Source organism: Suncus etruscus, chromosome 5 (assembly GCF_024139225.1).
Source record: "Suncus etruscus isolate mSunEtr1 chromosome 5, mSunEtr1.pri.cur, whole genome shotgun sequence".
Classification (NCBI taxonomy): Eukaryota; Metazoa; Chordata; class Mammalia; order Eulipotyphla; family Soricidae; genus Suncus; species Suncus etruscus.
In genome coordinates this window covers 68,460,187-68,479,264 of record NC_064852.1, presented here as the reverse complement: position 1 = coordinate 68,479,264, position 19,078 = coordinate 68,460,187, and the positions used below count along the sequence as shown (strand labels likewise).

The following is a 19,078-nucleotide window of genomic DNA, read 5'->3' as shown; positions in this document are numbered from 1 at the left end:
ACAATCTTTACTCCTATGTGTATTCTCCTCAAGTTTACAGAGGCAGTTATTATGTTACTAAATTTCAAAAAATCTGTGTGTATGCATTAAGTGTTATAAGTGTGCATTCACAAGTCTTTTTTGTTCAGGGTAAACATTGTTCTCCAAATAGATCTTCTTTATACACATACACACAGTCCCATACATGCACAGCAGCATATACACACTGCATATACAGTTTTCTATTTTACAATCATATATAAAGTACCCTCTTTTATTTATTCTTTATTGTTTTATTTTTTGGTTTTTGGTTTTGGGGCCACACCCAGTGATAATCAGGGGCTATATGCTTAGAAATTACTCCTGGTTCTGGGGACCATATAGGATGCTGGGGATCAAACCAAAGTTTGTCCTAGGTCAGCTGTGTGTAAGGCAAATGCCCTACTGCTGTGCTATTGCTCCAACCCCTAAAGGACCCTTTTAAAGAAATTTGCAGTATGAGGAACAAATGTTCTTGGCTCTAAAAATAATTATATAAATTATGTGTTCAGAAACAAAAAAGTAGCAACTGTATATGAAAGATGAGTACTACAAACTGACCTAAATATTAAAAAAGTCAGCTCAATAACAACTATATTGTAAAAATACATCCTCTATTTTATCAATAATGATTTATGAAGTGGTAATAAACAACTTCTAATTTTTTTATTTCTAAACAGTGAATGATCGTCTGCTACAATTATTATGTAAACAATACTAAATAGAATTTATTCTTGGGCCAATGACTACTTTAGTTCATTACTGTTTAATAGATATATAAAATAATCTCCAAATGTTGTTTAAATTATTTTGAATGCTGACAGGAATGTTTTTCTCCCTTTTTCCTCCTCTGCAATGTTGTCTATAATCATGATTCCTCATGGTAGCTTCAGGAGACACATCATAATCAATTTGCATATTTAGTAGCATACAAAAGATTATAGTTTTTCATTGCTTCATATTTTTGAATCATTGGGAGAAATAGGGATTTTATAGAAAATTTAAACAAGTACTGTATTTAGTATGGGGCTAATAAATAAGATCTTACATGATTTTTTTCACAAGTATTTATTATTTATAAATAATTTCTTTAATCGATCACCATGAGATAGGCAGTTACAAAATTGTCCACAATGAGTTTCAGTCATAGAATGTAAAGCACCCTTCACCAAGTGCACATTTCCCAACAACAATTTTCCCAGTTTTCCCATCTTCCCTCCTCCTTTCTTGCCTGCCTCTGTGGCAGCTATCCACCCCCCCCCCGCCCACCCCATTTTTTTTATTTTTCTTTTAGGCACATAGTTTGTAAAGGTATCATTCATATTACTTTATTTTCTCTCAGCATTCAGTTCTTGTTCAGAATAATTATTTCCAGCTACCATTGGCATAGTGGCCCCTTTCTGCCTTAACTGGACTCATGTTTATGGAAAGCTTCCTACAGGTCCTCCTGGCCCTCATCTCTCTATTTTCTTTAAATATGAGTATTATCTTATATTTTTATATCCTACAAATGAGTGTGATAATTTTATGTCAATTCCACTTCCTCTGACTCACTTTGCTCAGTGTAATACTCATCCATATATAAGAAAATGTCATGACTTCATTTTTTCAAACAGTTGCATAGTATTCCATTGTATATACACACACACACACACACACACACACATATATATATATATATATATACCACTGTTTCTATATCCACTCATCTGCTATTTGATACTTGGATTACTTCCAGATTCCAGCTACTGTAAATGGTGCTGTAATGTACATAGGAGTGCAAAGGGGTTTTATGCATTGTGATTTTGGACTCCTAGGGTATATATTCCAATGAATGGTATTGCTGAGTCATTTCGAAGCTCTATTTCTAGGTTTTTAAAGAATACCTATATTGTTTTCAAAAATGCTGGACCAGTAGACATTCCTAAGAGCAGTTAATAATCTTTATTTCCACATCTATGCCAGCTATTATATAAGATAACTGGTTGCTCTTATTCTTTGTTGTGTTTGCCAGTCATTGTGCTGTGAATTGATAAATCATTGTGTTGATTAGTAACTCCCTGATGATGAGGAACGTTTTTCTTGTGCCTTTGGGCTATCTGTATTTCTTCTTTGAAGAAGTTTCTGTTAATCTATCCTTTAAAAGTTTTTTTGTTTTGTTTTTTAGGCCACACCCTTTGATGCTCAGGGGTTACTCCTGGCTATGCCCTCAAAAATCACTCCTGACCTGGAGGACCATATGGGACGTCAGGGGATCAAACCACAGTCAGTGCTAGACTAGCAATTACAAGGCAGACCCCTTACCTCTAGCGCCACTGCTCCGGCCCCTGATCTTTTAATTTTTAAGGGGTTAGATGTCTTATTTTTCTTGTTAAAATCTACCAGTGTATTATATATCTTAAACTCTTATAATATGAATTTTAAGTTAATAATTTTTAACATTCCATGAGCATACTGTATTTTGATTATCATTGTACTTTGAGGTGCAAAAGCTTTGTAGTTCAATATACTCCCATTTATTTTTTTTTCGTCTTGCTTAGTTAGTGGTATTTTATCCTTAAGAATGCCTTTAGATTTAATATTATAGAGAATTCTGCCTATTTTCTTCCATCTACCTTAATATATTTCATTATTTTTGTATAATAAATTATACTGACTCATAAGTCATACATTAGAGTTCTAATATCCAATATTTTAGGATAAACTTTATTTGTAGTTAACAAGGAGATTATGTTAAAATGAGACTGACAGCATGGTCCAAAACTAATTATATTGGTATTTGTATAAGAAAATATTTAGACACATAAATATCAGCCAAGCACACACTATATTGTAGCTTTTGAATAGCTAGCTAAAAAATGCCCTCTGTATGTCAAGGGGAGAGTTCTCAAAGGTAAACCTTAACCTACTAGCTTTAATTTTCAGAAATGTGAAAAATAATTTCTCTTTAGATTGAGAAATGTGAAAAAAATAATTATGTTATTAAATCAAGTCATGAAGGTTTTCCTTGCATGCAGCCAACTCTACTAGTATCCATAGCACTGCATATGGTGACCAAGAGTGACTCCTAAGCACTATAGGGTGTGGCAAAACTTGTATTGGTAAGAAATTTATTTAATAGGAAGATAAGTGTTTTTGCATGTTTCAACTTTGATCTGTTTTCTAAGGTTGCTATAATTTGTAAACATAACTTTTAGTGACTAAGAATTAAGCATTATTTTCAAAATACATAATTGTTTCTATGTTATTTACAAGCACTGAGAGGCCCAGGTTGCATGTCAATGCTAATTATTTCATATTTATCATGGGGTCATTTGTTTTTATAGAGAATATCAAAGTTTCAAATTTATCAGGGTCATATGCTTTTAAGGGCAACCACTAATTATAAAGTTTTAATTTTATGTTTTAAAAAAGAGATGCTCTTATTGTCTTGTTAGACATTACCATTTACAAATTAAATTATTAAATTTATAATAAAAGGCATATGCTTTTTAGTTTACAGGTAACATATAAAATAGATTTTTAATATTGTTCTAGTACAAAGTAATGCATTTAGCAATGGATATAAAATAAAGAGCATTAAGCAAAAACCTATTTATTAAACTAAAACTAAAGTCATTTTCAGAGGTTGTCTGATATTCTATTTACCTTGGGAGGCATTGAATGGTCCTTAAACTAAAACTAAAATCATTTTCAGAGGTTGTCTGATATTCTATTTACTTTGGGAGGCATTGAATGGTCCATCTTCAAAGTTCAGTGTTCTGAGAACAGTTCTATACCATGATCAAAAGCTCCTCCCATGAGGCTCTTATCACTTATAATTAAGAAAAATAGCCAATTTAGACATGCCTCACACTAGATATTTTCAGACAAAAATTTTTAATAGATACATCAAACAAATTCTTACAAAGCTAAGCATGCACTCTTAATCCTGCTCTTAATCTGAATCACTTTTTAAATCTTTTAGTTTTCATTTTTAATGTTTTTCTTTCATTTTTAAATACCACTATTATTTTTTAAAGACTAAGAGTGTATTTTGATATTGGTTTAAATGATGCAGCAAAAATACAGACACACATACACACATATGTGTCCTTCAAAAAATGTGCTTTCTATTCTGAAACAAGGTACATTTTGGACCTGTTACAGAATCAAAAAGAAAATAACTGATCAACAATGGATTAACCTGTTGACCAACTAAGGACTAAAGTGATGAGTTAACTAACATTAGAAAAATGTAGAAATAAGTGACAAAGCAAGAAAACTAAATGGAGACAGGAAGCTACATGAGGAAATTTAGATGAAATATAATTATTTTGAGAATTAGAGCTTGAAATTTTCATGTAAATAGTTTCAGCATCTCTACTACATTTTCTAAATAACATTCAATCTATAAATAACACAAAAATTACATTCAGTTTGTGTAACTACAAAGAAATTAGGAAGAGCGGACTATTTTCTTTAACAAACTAAACTAGAATAAAATATTTTAAGGGAATATTCTCACTTTGAATTTGAATATCCATATATAATAGGATGTCTATCATCTTGAACTTGTCTAACTAAGAAATATCTTGCTTCAAAGCATACAATAAGATTATACATTCATTATGTATTTTATAACATTTGCATCCCTGAGTTAGTAGTTAGCACTGGTTATTGCCATGCATGTCCAAACCTCCACCCACGCAACAGCAACAAAAGAGGTTTGGAATTCCCCACACTTTGAAAACAACATGGAAGTTGCTAAATACACTATGTTGATGAAAGGGTGATAATGATCATTCAAGTAATAAATTATGCAGCTTTATATAAGTATGAAAATCAAAACAAAGAAAGGGCTTAGAACCTATACATTTTCAAGGGGATTTCTGAAAGTAAAATCAGGAGCAATTCAAAGTAGGGCCAGAAGACATGACATAATTAAAACTCTTCCTTCCTAAAATATTTGTGGATCCTGCTTATAGATCTTTTATTCAACCTGGACATGTTTCTGATTTTTCTTAGTAATTCTGGAGTTGACACAGACAGCCTGCAGCAGATTCACATTAATATATTATTGTAATGTTCCAATGTCATAATTTTGAACCTATTAATTATTTGCTACATAATCACTCTGAAGCCTCTTCCCCAGACTCTATATGACTTCCTTAAAAAATAATTTATTGGCATAGCCTTGGGGATCCAGAATTCTATTCTGATATAAAGTAGATTTATATCTTGAACCCAAAAGATAGAAAATATGTAAACCATAATTACAAACTCAGAGAAGGATGATTAGTTTAGGTCTGGGTTGAAAAAGGTGGAGGACAAAGGCAGATGAACAAGTATGAGAGAAACACACACACACACACACAAGACTTAAAGGAGGATATGCATATAGTTAATTCCAATGATAGAAAGTATATACCTGGCTAAAATAAAAAAGAAAGCAATAGTGAGAGACCAGAGAACTTGCACAAGAGGTAGGGCGTTTGCCTTGCACACATTGACCTAGGATGGACCTCGGTTTGATCTCCAGGTGTCCCATATTGTCCCCAAGCCAGGAGCGATTTCTGAGTTCACAGCCAGAAGTAATCCCTGAGCATCACCGGGTGTGGCCCCAAAACAAAGAAACAAATAAAAACAAAATAAAAAAGCAATGGTGAGAAAATGTAGAATATAAACAATTTAACATTGAAGAGTATTATAATGGGCTCAAATCCCAGATGAAAATCTATCCATCTGCTTTAAAATATGTATCACAGGCCATAGAAGGACAAAGTTAAGGAAAATAGTAAATCTCAAAGCAAGTCTCTCAATCATCATCTTAAACATAGGTGAAAGCCCAGAAGCCATATTTGAGAGAATGGGAATCTTATTATAACCAAAGGTGATTACTCTTTCTTCAGAGCTCTTACATTGCAATAAATATTCAGAAAAGATTTATCTAGCAATTAACAAACAGCATAAGGGCCTTTTCTGAAACACCTCACTGGCCTTCAATTCATAGGTAAGCAGTGTTATTCACAGATCTTCCCAGTCTTATTTTTTTTCTCCACTTTTGACATGAAAGTTATTCAGGGCTCGCAGAAAAAAATAGATGTATAATAAAAATGAATAAAAGCTGATGTGTAGTGCTTTCCAGAGTAGGGCTAGAAGACTGTGAATGGCACAGCCATTGGCTATATATCATTAACTTTCTCTAGTCTTGAGCATAAAGTATCTTTTACTATAAAGTGTGTATAATAATGTTGCCCCTGCTTGCTTCTCATAGATATTTCAGAGACAGCGAAAGGAATATAACCATGGGGCCATCTGTCATTTCTCCTTTTTACTTCCTTTCATGCATCAGCATGAAGATTTGTAGTATTATAAGTTGAAAGGTTTGCAAAGGGCAAATTATTTTGACAGAGTTTTGGCTTTGTTTAGATAATTATTTTCAAAGTCATTTGAATACTTAAGAAATGAAATCAAGGGGGCCAGAGAGGTGGTGCTAGAGGTAAGTTGTCTGCCTTGCAAGCCTCAGCCAAGGAAGGACTGTGGTTTGATCCTCCGGTGTCCCATATGGTCCCCCAAGCCAGGGGCAATTTCTGAGCACTTAGCCAGGAGTTACCCCTCAGCATCAAATGGGTGTGGACAAAACAAACAAACAAACAAAAAAAAAAGAAATGAAATCGGGAGATAAAACTGTCAGGATACTCAGGTTCTTTGGTCAAACTTTTACATAGGCATTTCCTCAAAGAAAAAATTCAGATTGCCAAAAGGCACATGAATAAATGCTCCACATCATTAATCATAAGGGAGATGCAAATCAAAAAACAATGAGCTTTCGGGGCAGAGCGGTGTTGCAGCAGTAGGGCCTTTGCCTTGCATGCATCTGACCTAGAACAGACCACAGTTCTATCCTCGGAGTCTCAGATGGCTCCACACACCAGGAGCAATTTCTGAGTATTTAGCCAGGAGTAACCCCTGAGCACCACTGGGAGTGGCCCAAAAATCAAACACAAACAAACAAACAACAACCAGCTATCATCTCACACCACAGAGAATGGCACACATCACAAAGAACAATCAATGCTGGCTTGAATGTGGGCAAAAAGGACTCTCATTCATTGATGGAGATGCTGTCTAGTCCAGCCTTCCTGAAAAACAATATGGAAATTTCTTAAAAAACTGGAAGGTATAATAATAGCATGTTAAAGTTCTGATGACAGTTGATTTGCTGAAGAAACATTAATGGGTCCTAATATCCTTAACCAACACTTCCTTTCCTGCAGGTTTTTCTGGATAACGCCTGTAATCATTGTCCTGAGATATTTGGCCCTATTTTTCGGGGGAGCTCTTGGCTTTTTGTGGATCATTGAATGACTTTGAGTTAAAAAGGTCCGGTTGAGGAGAAATCTGCCACTTTGTTCAAAGTGCAGCACCTCATCAGGGAGTTTCAAGAATGATTCCAGGAAATGACTTTGAGTTTAAAAGGTCCGGTTGAGGAGAAATCTGCCACTATGTTCAAAGTGCAGCACCTCATCAGGGAGTTTCAAGAATGATTCCAGGATAACTCAACAGGATATTTGTGTTCAACTTTGCTGAGAAATTGGAGTTTTTCAAGTTATAAGAAAACGGGCCAGAGATAAGCACAGCAGTAGGGAGTTTGACTTGCATGCAGCTTATTCAGGCCTGGCAGTGGTTCAAATCCTAGCATCCCAAGCAAGTCAAACTTGACAACTTGTGAAGTCACAGCAAGTTGACCTGCAATTTACACGACTACTTCCTTCTTACTAAATAAAAGTATTTTACTTTGCAAAAAAACAACAACAACTGGAAATTGATCTTCCTTATGATCCAGAAATACCACTCCTAGGGATATTCCGTAGGGACACAAAAACACATTAAAAATTCCCCCTGCATTTCTATATTCATTGCAGCACTATTTACAATAGCTATCAACTAGAAGGAACCCAGGTGTTTAACAGAAGATGAGTGGCTAAAGAAAAGTGGTACATCTACACAATGGAATACTATGTAGCCATTTGGAAAACTGAAGTCATGAAATTTTCTTAAACATAGATGGATATTGAGAGTATTATGCCGAATAAAATATGTCAGAGGGAGAGGGATAAACATAGAATAACATCACTCATCTGTGGGATAAAGGAAAATAAAATACAGTGTGGAGATGATATCCAGATACAATAAAGATAAGGATTAGGAAGACCAGTTAGTTCATAGTAAAAAGTTTGTCACAGATAGAGATTAATGTTAAAGCAGAAAAGAGTCTAATGTGAAAAGTACTTTCATGGCACCCCTTTCTTAGCAGTATTGAAAACTACAATATCAAAAAAAGAAGAGAAAGAGAGAAGTAAAATGTCTGTCCAAGGAGCAGGTGGGGTACAGACGGAGAAAAGAATCATCACAGAAGGGAGAAGGAAACTTTTTGTTTGTTTGTTTGTTTGTTTTTGGGTTACAAAAAAATCATGATGGTTGACCCGGTAACCATTTCTATCCATCAGCTGTAAATTCAGAAAATATATGTTATCTCTGTATTACTTTGAGCAATAAAACGAGCATTTTAAGTTGCTTGCTTTTTTTTTTAGTTGTTGTTAATTTTTGTTTGTTTGTTTTCCCAGAAGTACTTAGGGCATCTACCTGGCTCTGCACTTAGGGATGATTACTAGTGGTGCTGGGAAATCACATGACATGACAGGGAACCCATGTAGGTCACATGTAAAGCAAATGCTTTAGCTACTGTACTATCACTCTGGTGGATAAGGAAAAGCACAGCGGAACCCAGTGGCGACTTTCTTCGTGTGCCAGTTCCGAAGTAGGAAGAAGATGCTGATTAAAGTGAAGACGCTGACTGGGAAGGAGATTGACACTGACAGTGAGCCCACAGATAAGGTGGAACGAATCAAGGAGCGTGTAGAGGAGAAAGAGGGAATCCCCCCACCGCAGCAGCGACTCATCTACAGTGGGAAACAGATGAATGATGAGAAAACAGCAGCTGATTACAAGATCCTAGATCTAGGTGGTTCAGTTCTCCACCTAGTGTTAGCCCTGAGAGGAGGAGGTGGCAGTGATGGATCTATCTTTCATTTACCTCCTTTACCCTGTTGCTCATAATGTGGCATCATATATCCTCTCATTCTTTGGGATGCCAGAGCCACTGACCCCTCTTCTGAATGCTCAGTTTTGTGTTTCTACTGGTGGCAGCCTGTGAGGACCCCAGGATGCAGTGTTCCTGGCCCAAAGGGCCCTAGCTGGATATTGGGTTTTACTTTGCCGTCCTGTGTATTTTCCTCTCTTATGGTTGTGTTTCTGGTTGTCAATAAAATATTTCCGGGACAAAAAAAATGTTAAATGAGCCATGAATAATTAAATTGTTATTTAAATAAATTTCAGATCAAATACACATTTTTGAGAAAAAAATAGGGGCTACACCTTGTAGTGCTCAGGGGTTACTCCTGGCAATGTTTGGGGTATCATATGGGAGATACTGATTGAAACTTGATTTTCCACATGCAAGGCAAGTACTCTACCCTTTACTATCACTAAAGCTCCTGAAGGAAAAAAATTAAAAGGCATATAATTCTTTAAGAAAGTTATACAAAGCAGAGTATAAACCTGTGAATTAGTTTTGGTCTGCTTTTTATAAAATACACCTTTAAAATATTTAAGTGAAATACAAGAATAAGAACTATGTTTACCTATGACTGATTTGGGTCCTCTATATAATAAAAGAATAATAAATAACTTTATTAAGCTATTTTTAAGTTTAAGAAGTATTTTTCTAAAAATTATCATTGTTTTCCATTAAAAATATAATTCACGGATTAAGGTGCATGCTACTGAACAAGATTTAATTCCCAGAATGAAACATGGTTTCCTGAGCACTACCAGTATTTTTCCCTGACCACAGAGTCAGGAGTAAACCCTGATAGGTAGGAGTCAATAAATAAATATTAAAATGTTTCAGAGAACTTAATAAAATATTTATCCAAGAAAAGAAAGAGCAATTTTTAGTAGCAACACTGATTCACAAGAACAAATTATAAGTAGGATGAACATTCAATTGTCAAACATATTTTAATTTTAATTTTTTATTCTTTGTAGGCCTTTGGTACTAAGCAATTACAATTTGTGTAAGGTTTAAAAATAACAGAAGCAACTTTTCTGGAAAATAATAATTTGGAAATAATTTTCTTGATAATCAGGTACATATATCATAGAAATAGAAGATGTGAATGTCAAACTGGTCAAATGATACTGAAAGAGTAGGAATATGGAGAGACAATATATGATATGTTAGTTGCTCTCTTTTTTCAAACGATTCTTCCATCAGTGAAAGTATCATTTATCACAGAGCATACTCACAGAGATGACACTTGATCCAGGAACAAGCTGAAGAGATTATATGCTTCACTGGAGTGGAAAGTGTTATCTAAGCAATTTTCATGAACTTCTGGGTCATATTCAGATAGAACAAACGCTGATGTAACTATATGCATGTGCATGCATGTTGCATGTTTGTAAGTACATGTGTAAATGCACCTGTCTAGATGGGAATGTGTGCAATCTCATGCATAGGCTCATTTATGTCAATCTTTAGGTGTGATTTTTTTACTTCAAATTATTGAAGTAATTTTAAACCAGAAGAAAATTGAAACAAGCAAGTACACTTCCCTTAGTTGCAGGGTAACAAAGATGCAAACAAAAATAAATAAACATCACTGTTGTTTGTTTCAGATCTATTAATATCTCAGATAAAAAAGCATCTTTTTATATATCTCATTTTTAAAGTCATAATCAGGTCAAAATAAACTGTACTTAACTTTTCTAAAAGTAATGGAATAATAAGTTTTATATATAATTTTTTAAACATCATGGTTACAGAGTTTTTCATACTACATGTGTTTTTTTCAGTTCTTCTTTTTCTTTTTTTTTAATTTCATTTTTATCTTGACCAAAGTGGATTACATATCTTTCACAGTGATTTTTTAGGTAATAGTTACATTGAACCAGGGTCATTTTTTTTTTTTTTGGGTTTTTAGAGGGTTTTCTTTTGGTTTATTTCTGAGCCATTCCCTGCAGTCAGGGCTTACTATTTAGTCTGCACTCAGAAATCACTCATGGCATGCTCATGGGACCATATGGAATGCCAGAGATCGAACCCAGGGGCCACATGCAAGGTAAATAAATGCCCTACCCGCTGCATTATCATTCCGACTCCATTCTGCAGGGTTTTTTTTTTCCACGACTAAAGTTGTTTATGATTGAGTTACAGATATACAATGCACAACAACATTTACCAGTGTGCATTTCATGGCAACAACATCAACAGTTTCCATCCACGTTTCCTGATGCCCTTTTCCCTCCTACCCACTCACAGCTGCTTGCTTCTCAGACAGGCATTTTACCTCTCTCTCTCTCTCTCTCTCTCTCTCTCTCTCTCTCTCTCTCTCTCTCTCTCTCTCTCTCTCTCTCTCCCCTTTTTAACACTATAGTTTTCACTAGTGTTAATGAAGGTGTACTTTGGATGTCTTCTTTACTCTAACTGCACTCTCTGCTCTTTATGGTAAGCATACCACCACTAACTGATCCTTCTAACCCTCATCTCTATTGTCTCTGGGTATCATCCCACATTGTATATTATTTTACTTATATTCCACAGATGAGTGATACTATTCTATGTTTATCCCTCTGTCCATGAACAAACGTCAAATCAAAATGGGTTAAAGACTTTGATATTAGAGCTGTAAATATATTTACTCAAAACCCACTCATAATGTAGTCTTGAAGTAAACTAAACTTCAACCTTAAGAAGCATCAATCAAGCTATTTCTATGATTTATGAATTGTCAACTAAGAAGATATATGATTTATGAGCATTGAAACAACTGGTTTGAATAAATTAATAAACATTTCAATAGTGTTCTACATACTAAATACAGTAGAAATTGAATTATGTCCAATGCATAGTAGTATTTGTAATAATTTATTACTTTGAAATAGACGTTGTCATTGTCCATATTTTATGTATGTAATTTTATATATCATATCAAATTTTAGTAATGAATATTTTGAGTTAAATATTATAATTATTACATTTTACATATGAAAATACTGAGGTTTGATAACATTCCAAGGTCCTATAATAAAATAGCACAAAGGTTGATGGGATAGCAGTTTGAAAATATTTAAAAAATTTCAGCCATGAATTTGAAAACATCATATTATTATTTTTTTTTATTATTATTATTATTATTATTATTATTATTATTATTATTATTATTATTATCATCTTTGGGGCAACACTATTTACTTCAGGCTTTGCAATCTGGTATAACACTTGGAAGGACTCAGAGTACAAGTGGTGCCAGAGGGACCAAAAATATAGTACAATGCGTAAAGGATTTGCATTACATTCAGCTGACTGAGATTCGATTCTAGAATCTAATATGTTCAGAAACATAGATTTCAAGAACCAGGAGTAATTCCTAAATGTTACTAGGTGTGTCCCCAAATTGACAACAACAATGACTATAACAGCAACAAACAACACATACAGTAACACAATATGTGGTGCCAGAGATCAATCCCACATCAGCCACTTGAAGACAAGCATCATAATCACTCTGCTGTCTCCTGCTCCTAAAGTATCATTTTAAAAAGGTGCTTAGAATTGGTCATCACCTATCCATTTACTTTATGTCAATTATTTGGAATTAAAGGCACAAAATAAAATTGATATAATTACTTTCAAGACCTAAGCCAACAAAATCAGTTCTATAACTGCTATTTAAAATTTATGTTTTTCTCTCTATTAAAAGTAAAGTATAAGTAAAACATATACCTTAACTTACTGTGAACTAATGGTCCTTTATCTGGCACTGAGACAATTCCGTCCTGACTTTCTTGAAGAGGGCTAGTTACACTCATAAAAATGTGCCCCCCCCAAAGCCACCATTTCTTATGAAATGGAAGATATACAATTTATCATTTTCAAGAAACTAGCAGGGCAATATATTTTCTATATTACATTACATGTATTGTACAGATACTTCAATGCACCATTTACTTTCTGATTGTTTATTACAAGGTTTATATTACCATAGGATGGCAAATCTGATGAAGAATAGTGAGGTGTATTTTTTATCTCTACTCTACGCTGTTGGTTTTACTGCATTGCAGGCTATGGAGGATCATCTTGTAGTCAAATCAAGCTATAAAAACTAAATTAAATGATCCCCAAGAAACAGCTGGTAAATGTTCAGAGAGTGGGTAGGTCATACACACACATGTGTGCCTGCACACACAGACACAGACACACACATACACACAAAAAGAGAGAGACAGATTGCAATGGAGATGCTGCCTCAGTTTTTCTTGACGCAGTTTCCTTTTGGATGAAGCCAAGGCTGGTATTTCCTTAAATTTTGAGTCACAAGGAATTTATTTGTATTAACATACACTTGATACCTGATTTGTTTATTATTTTAATATTTGATCCAATAACTCCTCTACAAAAATGTGAATGTTTCTCATAACTCAATAACATGGAGAACATCTGAAAAAATCTTACTCAGCACTATAGTGCCTTAATGACTTGATGCAAAACAGCTTTTGTAACTGATATTGTTATATTTTGGGTAATATTAAGCAAGATTATAAAATAAAAAGATTTGTTCTTGTTATTAACATTAAACATAATTTCTTCCCATTTCTTTTGAAAAGGAAAAAGACTGGGTGTATAAATATGTGTTTACATATATATGTGTTTGTGTAATGAGAGTTTTCACTTAAGCAAAGTGAGGAAACAGTTAGAGAAAAAATCATGCTTTTCTCATTAAACTGATGGTTAAAACTAAGATTGTTTACTTGTGAAATAAAGCAGTTTTCTTGGGATTTTTTCCACCATGTATATTAGTACTAAACAGATTCTTTGCACTTTGTATTAATAATACTGCCAATTAAACTCTGAGGAATAAATTATTCCAGTGAAGTTTTAGGCAACTTGGCAAGTGCCATAGCAATTTAAAATCAATAAAACAAAACATTTATTAAAGTTGTGGTTAATGATTACCTTAGAAAAAAGATGATAGAATAAACCACTGCTCAGGAAATTGTTTCCTCTCCTTATTCTTTCTATTTCCCGTTGTCTATGCTTATTTAGTGACAATATTTTATATGTCTAATCATTAAATGTATTTTTCTAACACAATATATATGAATATTACTTTTATGAACGTTGCCAAAAGGAACTAAGTTATGTAAATCTAAGGCTAAGGCTTAAGTACTGAACTTTCTTGCCCAAGTTATGAACAATGGAAGTAATGTTTTCAAACTATCCTTGCATGTTAACTCGCTCATCTAACTACATAGTTGTAGAAATACTGCCCTCTTTCAGGGCTACATTGATAGTCATGACATTAGACTAAGCCAAATTCCAAGTAACACATAAGCCCTCTGGCTCTGTATCAGCAAACCAAAAAAATGAAACTGCAAGATTTTGAATGAATTTGGAGAAATAATTTTGAGAAAATATGAGTATGAATATAATTTAAACAAACCAAGTATCCCGAATAAAGCCCAAGAAATATGGAGCTTTCAAGTGAATGGTTAAATTTATTAGACAATGAATAATCTAAGAACTTATGGGTAGAAGAACCCTGAATGAAAGCCAAGGAATATAAGTATGTCACTGTATCTCCTAAGCAAGAAGCATGGGACTAAATCCTCTTAATAATCTTACTGGTCACAAATAAAAGATGGAAGGATTGGCATAAACCTTTAAAATGTTTATCACATTTTTATTTATTTGCATGTCAGACACCACTGTGCTCAGGGCTTACTTTAGGCTCAATACTCAGTGATCACTTTTGGTGGGGCTTGATGATTCATATGGAGACCTGGGATCAAAATTGGGCCAGCTACCTACAAAACAAGTATCCATTGTACTATTTCTTCAGATAAAATAATGTTCATAACTTTTAATCAAAGTTAATTTCCTCAGACAAATCTAGTTTTTGTCCTATAATCTGATATTTACTTTTTAAATATATGCTCTTAAAGGTATCCTAAAAATTACACATTGCAGCTATCAAGAAAAATGCAAATGCCAAAGTCAATTCAGCTTCATGTTTTGTTTAGATCAGGGGTCTCAAACTCAATTTACCTGGGGGCCACAGGAGGCAAAGTCGGGGTGGACAGGCCCGCATAAGGGACTTCACACACACACACACACACACACACACACACACACACAAACACACACACACACACAAAAGGGACAGAAGGCAGGAGCAGCAGAAATGACGTCTGCGCTAGGCGCAAAGTATTCGCGATTATTCGCTTACCAAATATTCACAATAAAAAATCGCATTAGTAAGAAAAAAATCGCAAAAAATGGCATTAAACATTTGCATACACTGAACGGAACTGATCGGGGTATGCGAATGATTAATGCAATTTTTTTCTTACTAAGCGATTTTTATTGGTAGGCGAATTCGCCTACCGAATAATCGCAAATACTGCGATATTTGAAGGCTGGCCGCGGGCCACAAAATGTTGAACAGAGGGCCGCAAACGGCTGCGGGCTGAGAATTTGAAACCCCTGCTTTAGATGGTTCAATGAAAATATCAAGAGAACAAGTTTCATTATAATGTCAGTTTATGAACTTGTAAGTCTATGAATATAGAAATGTTTCTACCTTTTTAACCAAGTGGTTTTTACTTTTTAATTAAAAACTAATATGGAAAAAACTGATCAGTATATATAAATATAATTGAAAAAACACATGAAAGTGGGGAAAAGAAAAATAAATAATCTTTTATGATTGTGGACCCAAAAAACAACAGAGAAGATTTTCTGAGACCAGTTGAAGAATTCAGTAGCCTGAAGAGACTTGTAAAGACCAAAAAATATTAGAAATCTATTCTACCAATCTTGAGCCAAAAAAGTAGTAATTGTGAGGTATTTAGGTAATGATTTTTATAATTAACTTAACATCACAGAAAAACTACTGCCAAACATTTTGATAGTTATGCTATAAAATGTACCTATATATTCGAGTATAAGCTAAAATTTGTGCCGAAAAACTGAACTAGGCTTAAAACTCGGTTCATACAGGTTGATTAATTAGGAGCTCACTCACTGAATCTAATGCAAGTAGTCTCCAGTTGTCTTCTGCCGTGTGCTGGAGAGAGTGGTACTTCAGCTAGGTCCAAAGTCCCAGCTAAGCTGAAGAGGTAGGCAGCTGAACTGAACTGGATTTCACTGAACTATTTAACCCACAATATTCTGTACTTTGTATGAGACCAACAGTAGTGATGATGATATTTGTGAACTCAGTGATGATGACAATGTCTATGCTGATACCCTTACATCAGATACAGCTGAAGTTCTGTTTGGATAGAAAGCTGTGGAGGAGCAGGAATCCAGTTTTAAAGGATTTTAACCTTTGTGATTTAGCTTGATTACTTGTTAAGCTATGTTTTCCTGCACTTTATTTAAAGTGTGAAAGTTACCATTGCTATTTTACAGTTTTTCTTTAGCAATAAATATTGAAAAACATTTAATCTACTAATTTTAACCTACTAATTCCTCAATTATTGTAATTGTGTCAGATATATATTTTTATTTTTAAAATATTGAAAGGTTTAAAAGAATTCATTAGTAAATCCATCTGGGCCTGGGATTTTCTTCTTGGGCATATGTTTGATTATAGTTTCAATTTCCTCAATAGAGAGGGGAGTGTTTAGATATGCTACATCATCCTTGTTAACTGTGGGAGGTTATAAGTGTCTAAGAATTTTTCCATTTCTTCTAGGTTTTCATGTTTAATAGCATCAAGTTTCTCAAAGTAGTCTCTGATTATCCTTTGGATCTCTGCAATATCTTTCATGATCTCCCCCTTTTCATTTCTAATACGGGTTATCAGGTTTCTCTCTTTCTTTCTTTGTGAGTTTTGCCAATGGTCTATCAATCTTGTTTATTTTTTCAAAGAACCAACTTCTGCTTTCGTTGATATTTCAGATAGTTTTTTGGTTTTCCACTTCATTGACTTCTGCTTTCAGCTTTCTTATTTCCTTCTGTCTCCCTATTTTTGGTTCCTTTTGTTGGTCATTTTCTAATTATATGAGCTGCGTCATTAAGTTATTCAGGTATGGAGCTACTACCAATCCTAGCCAGACTCTTCCATAAAATTGAAAAAACAGGAACACTCACAAACACCTTTTATAAAGCCATCACCTTGATACCAAAACCAGACAGAGATGCTACCAAAAAAGAAAATTACAGACCAATATCCCTGATGAATGCAGATGCAAAGATCTTCAACAAAATCCTGGCAAAAAGGATCCAATGCATCATCAAGAAGATCATACACTATGACCTGGGTTTTATCCCAGGAATGCAAGGATGGTTTAACATCCGCAAATCTATCAACATCATACATAACATTAACAACAAGAAAAATAAAAATCACATGATCATATCAATAGATGCAGAGAAAGCATTTGATAAGGTCCAACACCCATTCTTGATCAAAACTCTCAGCAAGATGGGAATGAAAGGAAACTTTCTCAATCTAGTTGAAGCCATCTACAACAAGCCAATGGCAAATATTATCCTCAATGGAGAAAAATTAAAAGAATTTCCTCTAAATTCTGGTACAAGAAAAGGCTGTCTGCTCTCACCACTCCTCTTTAACATAGCACTGGAAGTGCTTGCTATAGCGATCAGGCAAGAAAAATATATCAAGTGAATCAGATAGGAAAGGAAGAAGTCAAGCTCACACTGTTTGCAGATGTCATGAAACTCTACTTAGAAAATTCAAAAGACTCTACCAAAAAGCTTCTAGAAACAATAGACTCATATAGCAAAGTAGCAGGCTACAAAACTAGCACACAGAAATTGGTGGCCTTTTTGTACACCAATAATGATAGGGAAGAGATGGGTATCAAGAAGGCAATCACATTCACATTAGTGCCACACAAACTCAAATATCTTGGAGTCAACTTGACCAAAGACGTGAAGGACCTATACATAAAAACCTATAAAACCCTGCTCCAGGAAATAAGTGAGGACACACGGAAATGGATACACATACCCTGCTCATGGATTGGCAGGACTAACATCATTAAAATGGCAATACTCCCCAAAGCATTGTACAGATTTAATGTGATCCCTCTAAAGATACCCATGACATTCTTCAAAGAAGTGGATCAAACACTTATTAAGTTCATCTGGAACAATAAACACCCTCGAGTAGCTAAAGCACTCCTAGGGAAAAGAAAATAGGAGGCATTACTTTCCCTAATTTTAAACTGTACTATAAAGCAATAGTTATCAAATCAGCATGGTATTGGAATAAAGACAGACTCTCAAATCAGTGGAATAGGCTTGAGTTCACAGACAATGTTCCCCAGACATACAATCACCTAATTTTGGACAAAGGAGCAAGAAATCCTAAGTGGAGCAGGGAAAACCTCTTCAACAAGTGGTGCTGGCAGAACTGGTTAGCCACTTTCAAAAAGCGAACATAGACCCCAGTTTACATTATTTATGAAGGTAAAATCCAAATGGATTAAAGACCTTGATATCAGACCTGATACCATAAGATATATTGAACAACATGTCAGTAAAACACTCCATGACATTGAGACTAAAGTTATCTTCAGGGAGGAAACTGCACTTTCCAAACAAGTGGAAGCAGAGATAAACAGATGGGAATACATTAAACTGAGAAGCTTCTGCACCTCAAAAGAAATAGTGCCCAGGATACAAGAGTCACCCACCGAGTGGGAGAAACAATTCACCCAACACCCATTAGATAAGAGGCTAATATCCAAAATATACAAGGCACTGACAGAACTTTACAAGAAAAAAACATCTAATCCCATTAAAAAATGGGGAGAATAAATTAACAGACACTTTGATAAAAAAGAAATGCAAATGGCCAAAAGGCACATGAAAAAATGCTCCTTATCACTAATCATCAGGGAGATGCAAATCAAAACAAGGATGAGATACCAACTCACACCACAGAGATTGGAACACATCACAAAGAATGAGAACAAT

At 34.4% G+C, this 19,078-nt stretch overlaps 2 protein-coding genes across 2 annotated transcripts in view; one reads left to right on the top strand and one right to left on the bottom strand.

The window, feature by feature from the left end:
- The window catches only part of CNTNAP5 (contactin associated protein family member 5), a 939,273-nt gene that overhangs the window by 457,630 nt on the left and 462,565 nt on the right, over window positions 1–19,078 (bottom strand). The window lies entirely within an intron of this gene.
- LOC126009361 (NEDD8-like) lies at window positions 8,781–9,120 on the top strand. The gene has a single exon (XM_049773774.1). It carries the CDS (start codon window positions 8,833–8,835, stop codon window positions 9,118–9,120), a length of 288 nt encoding a protein of 95 aa, XP_049629731.1. The 5' UTR covers window positions 8,781–8,832.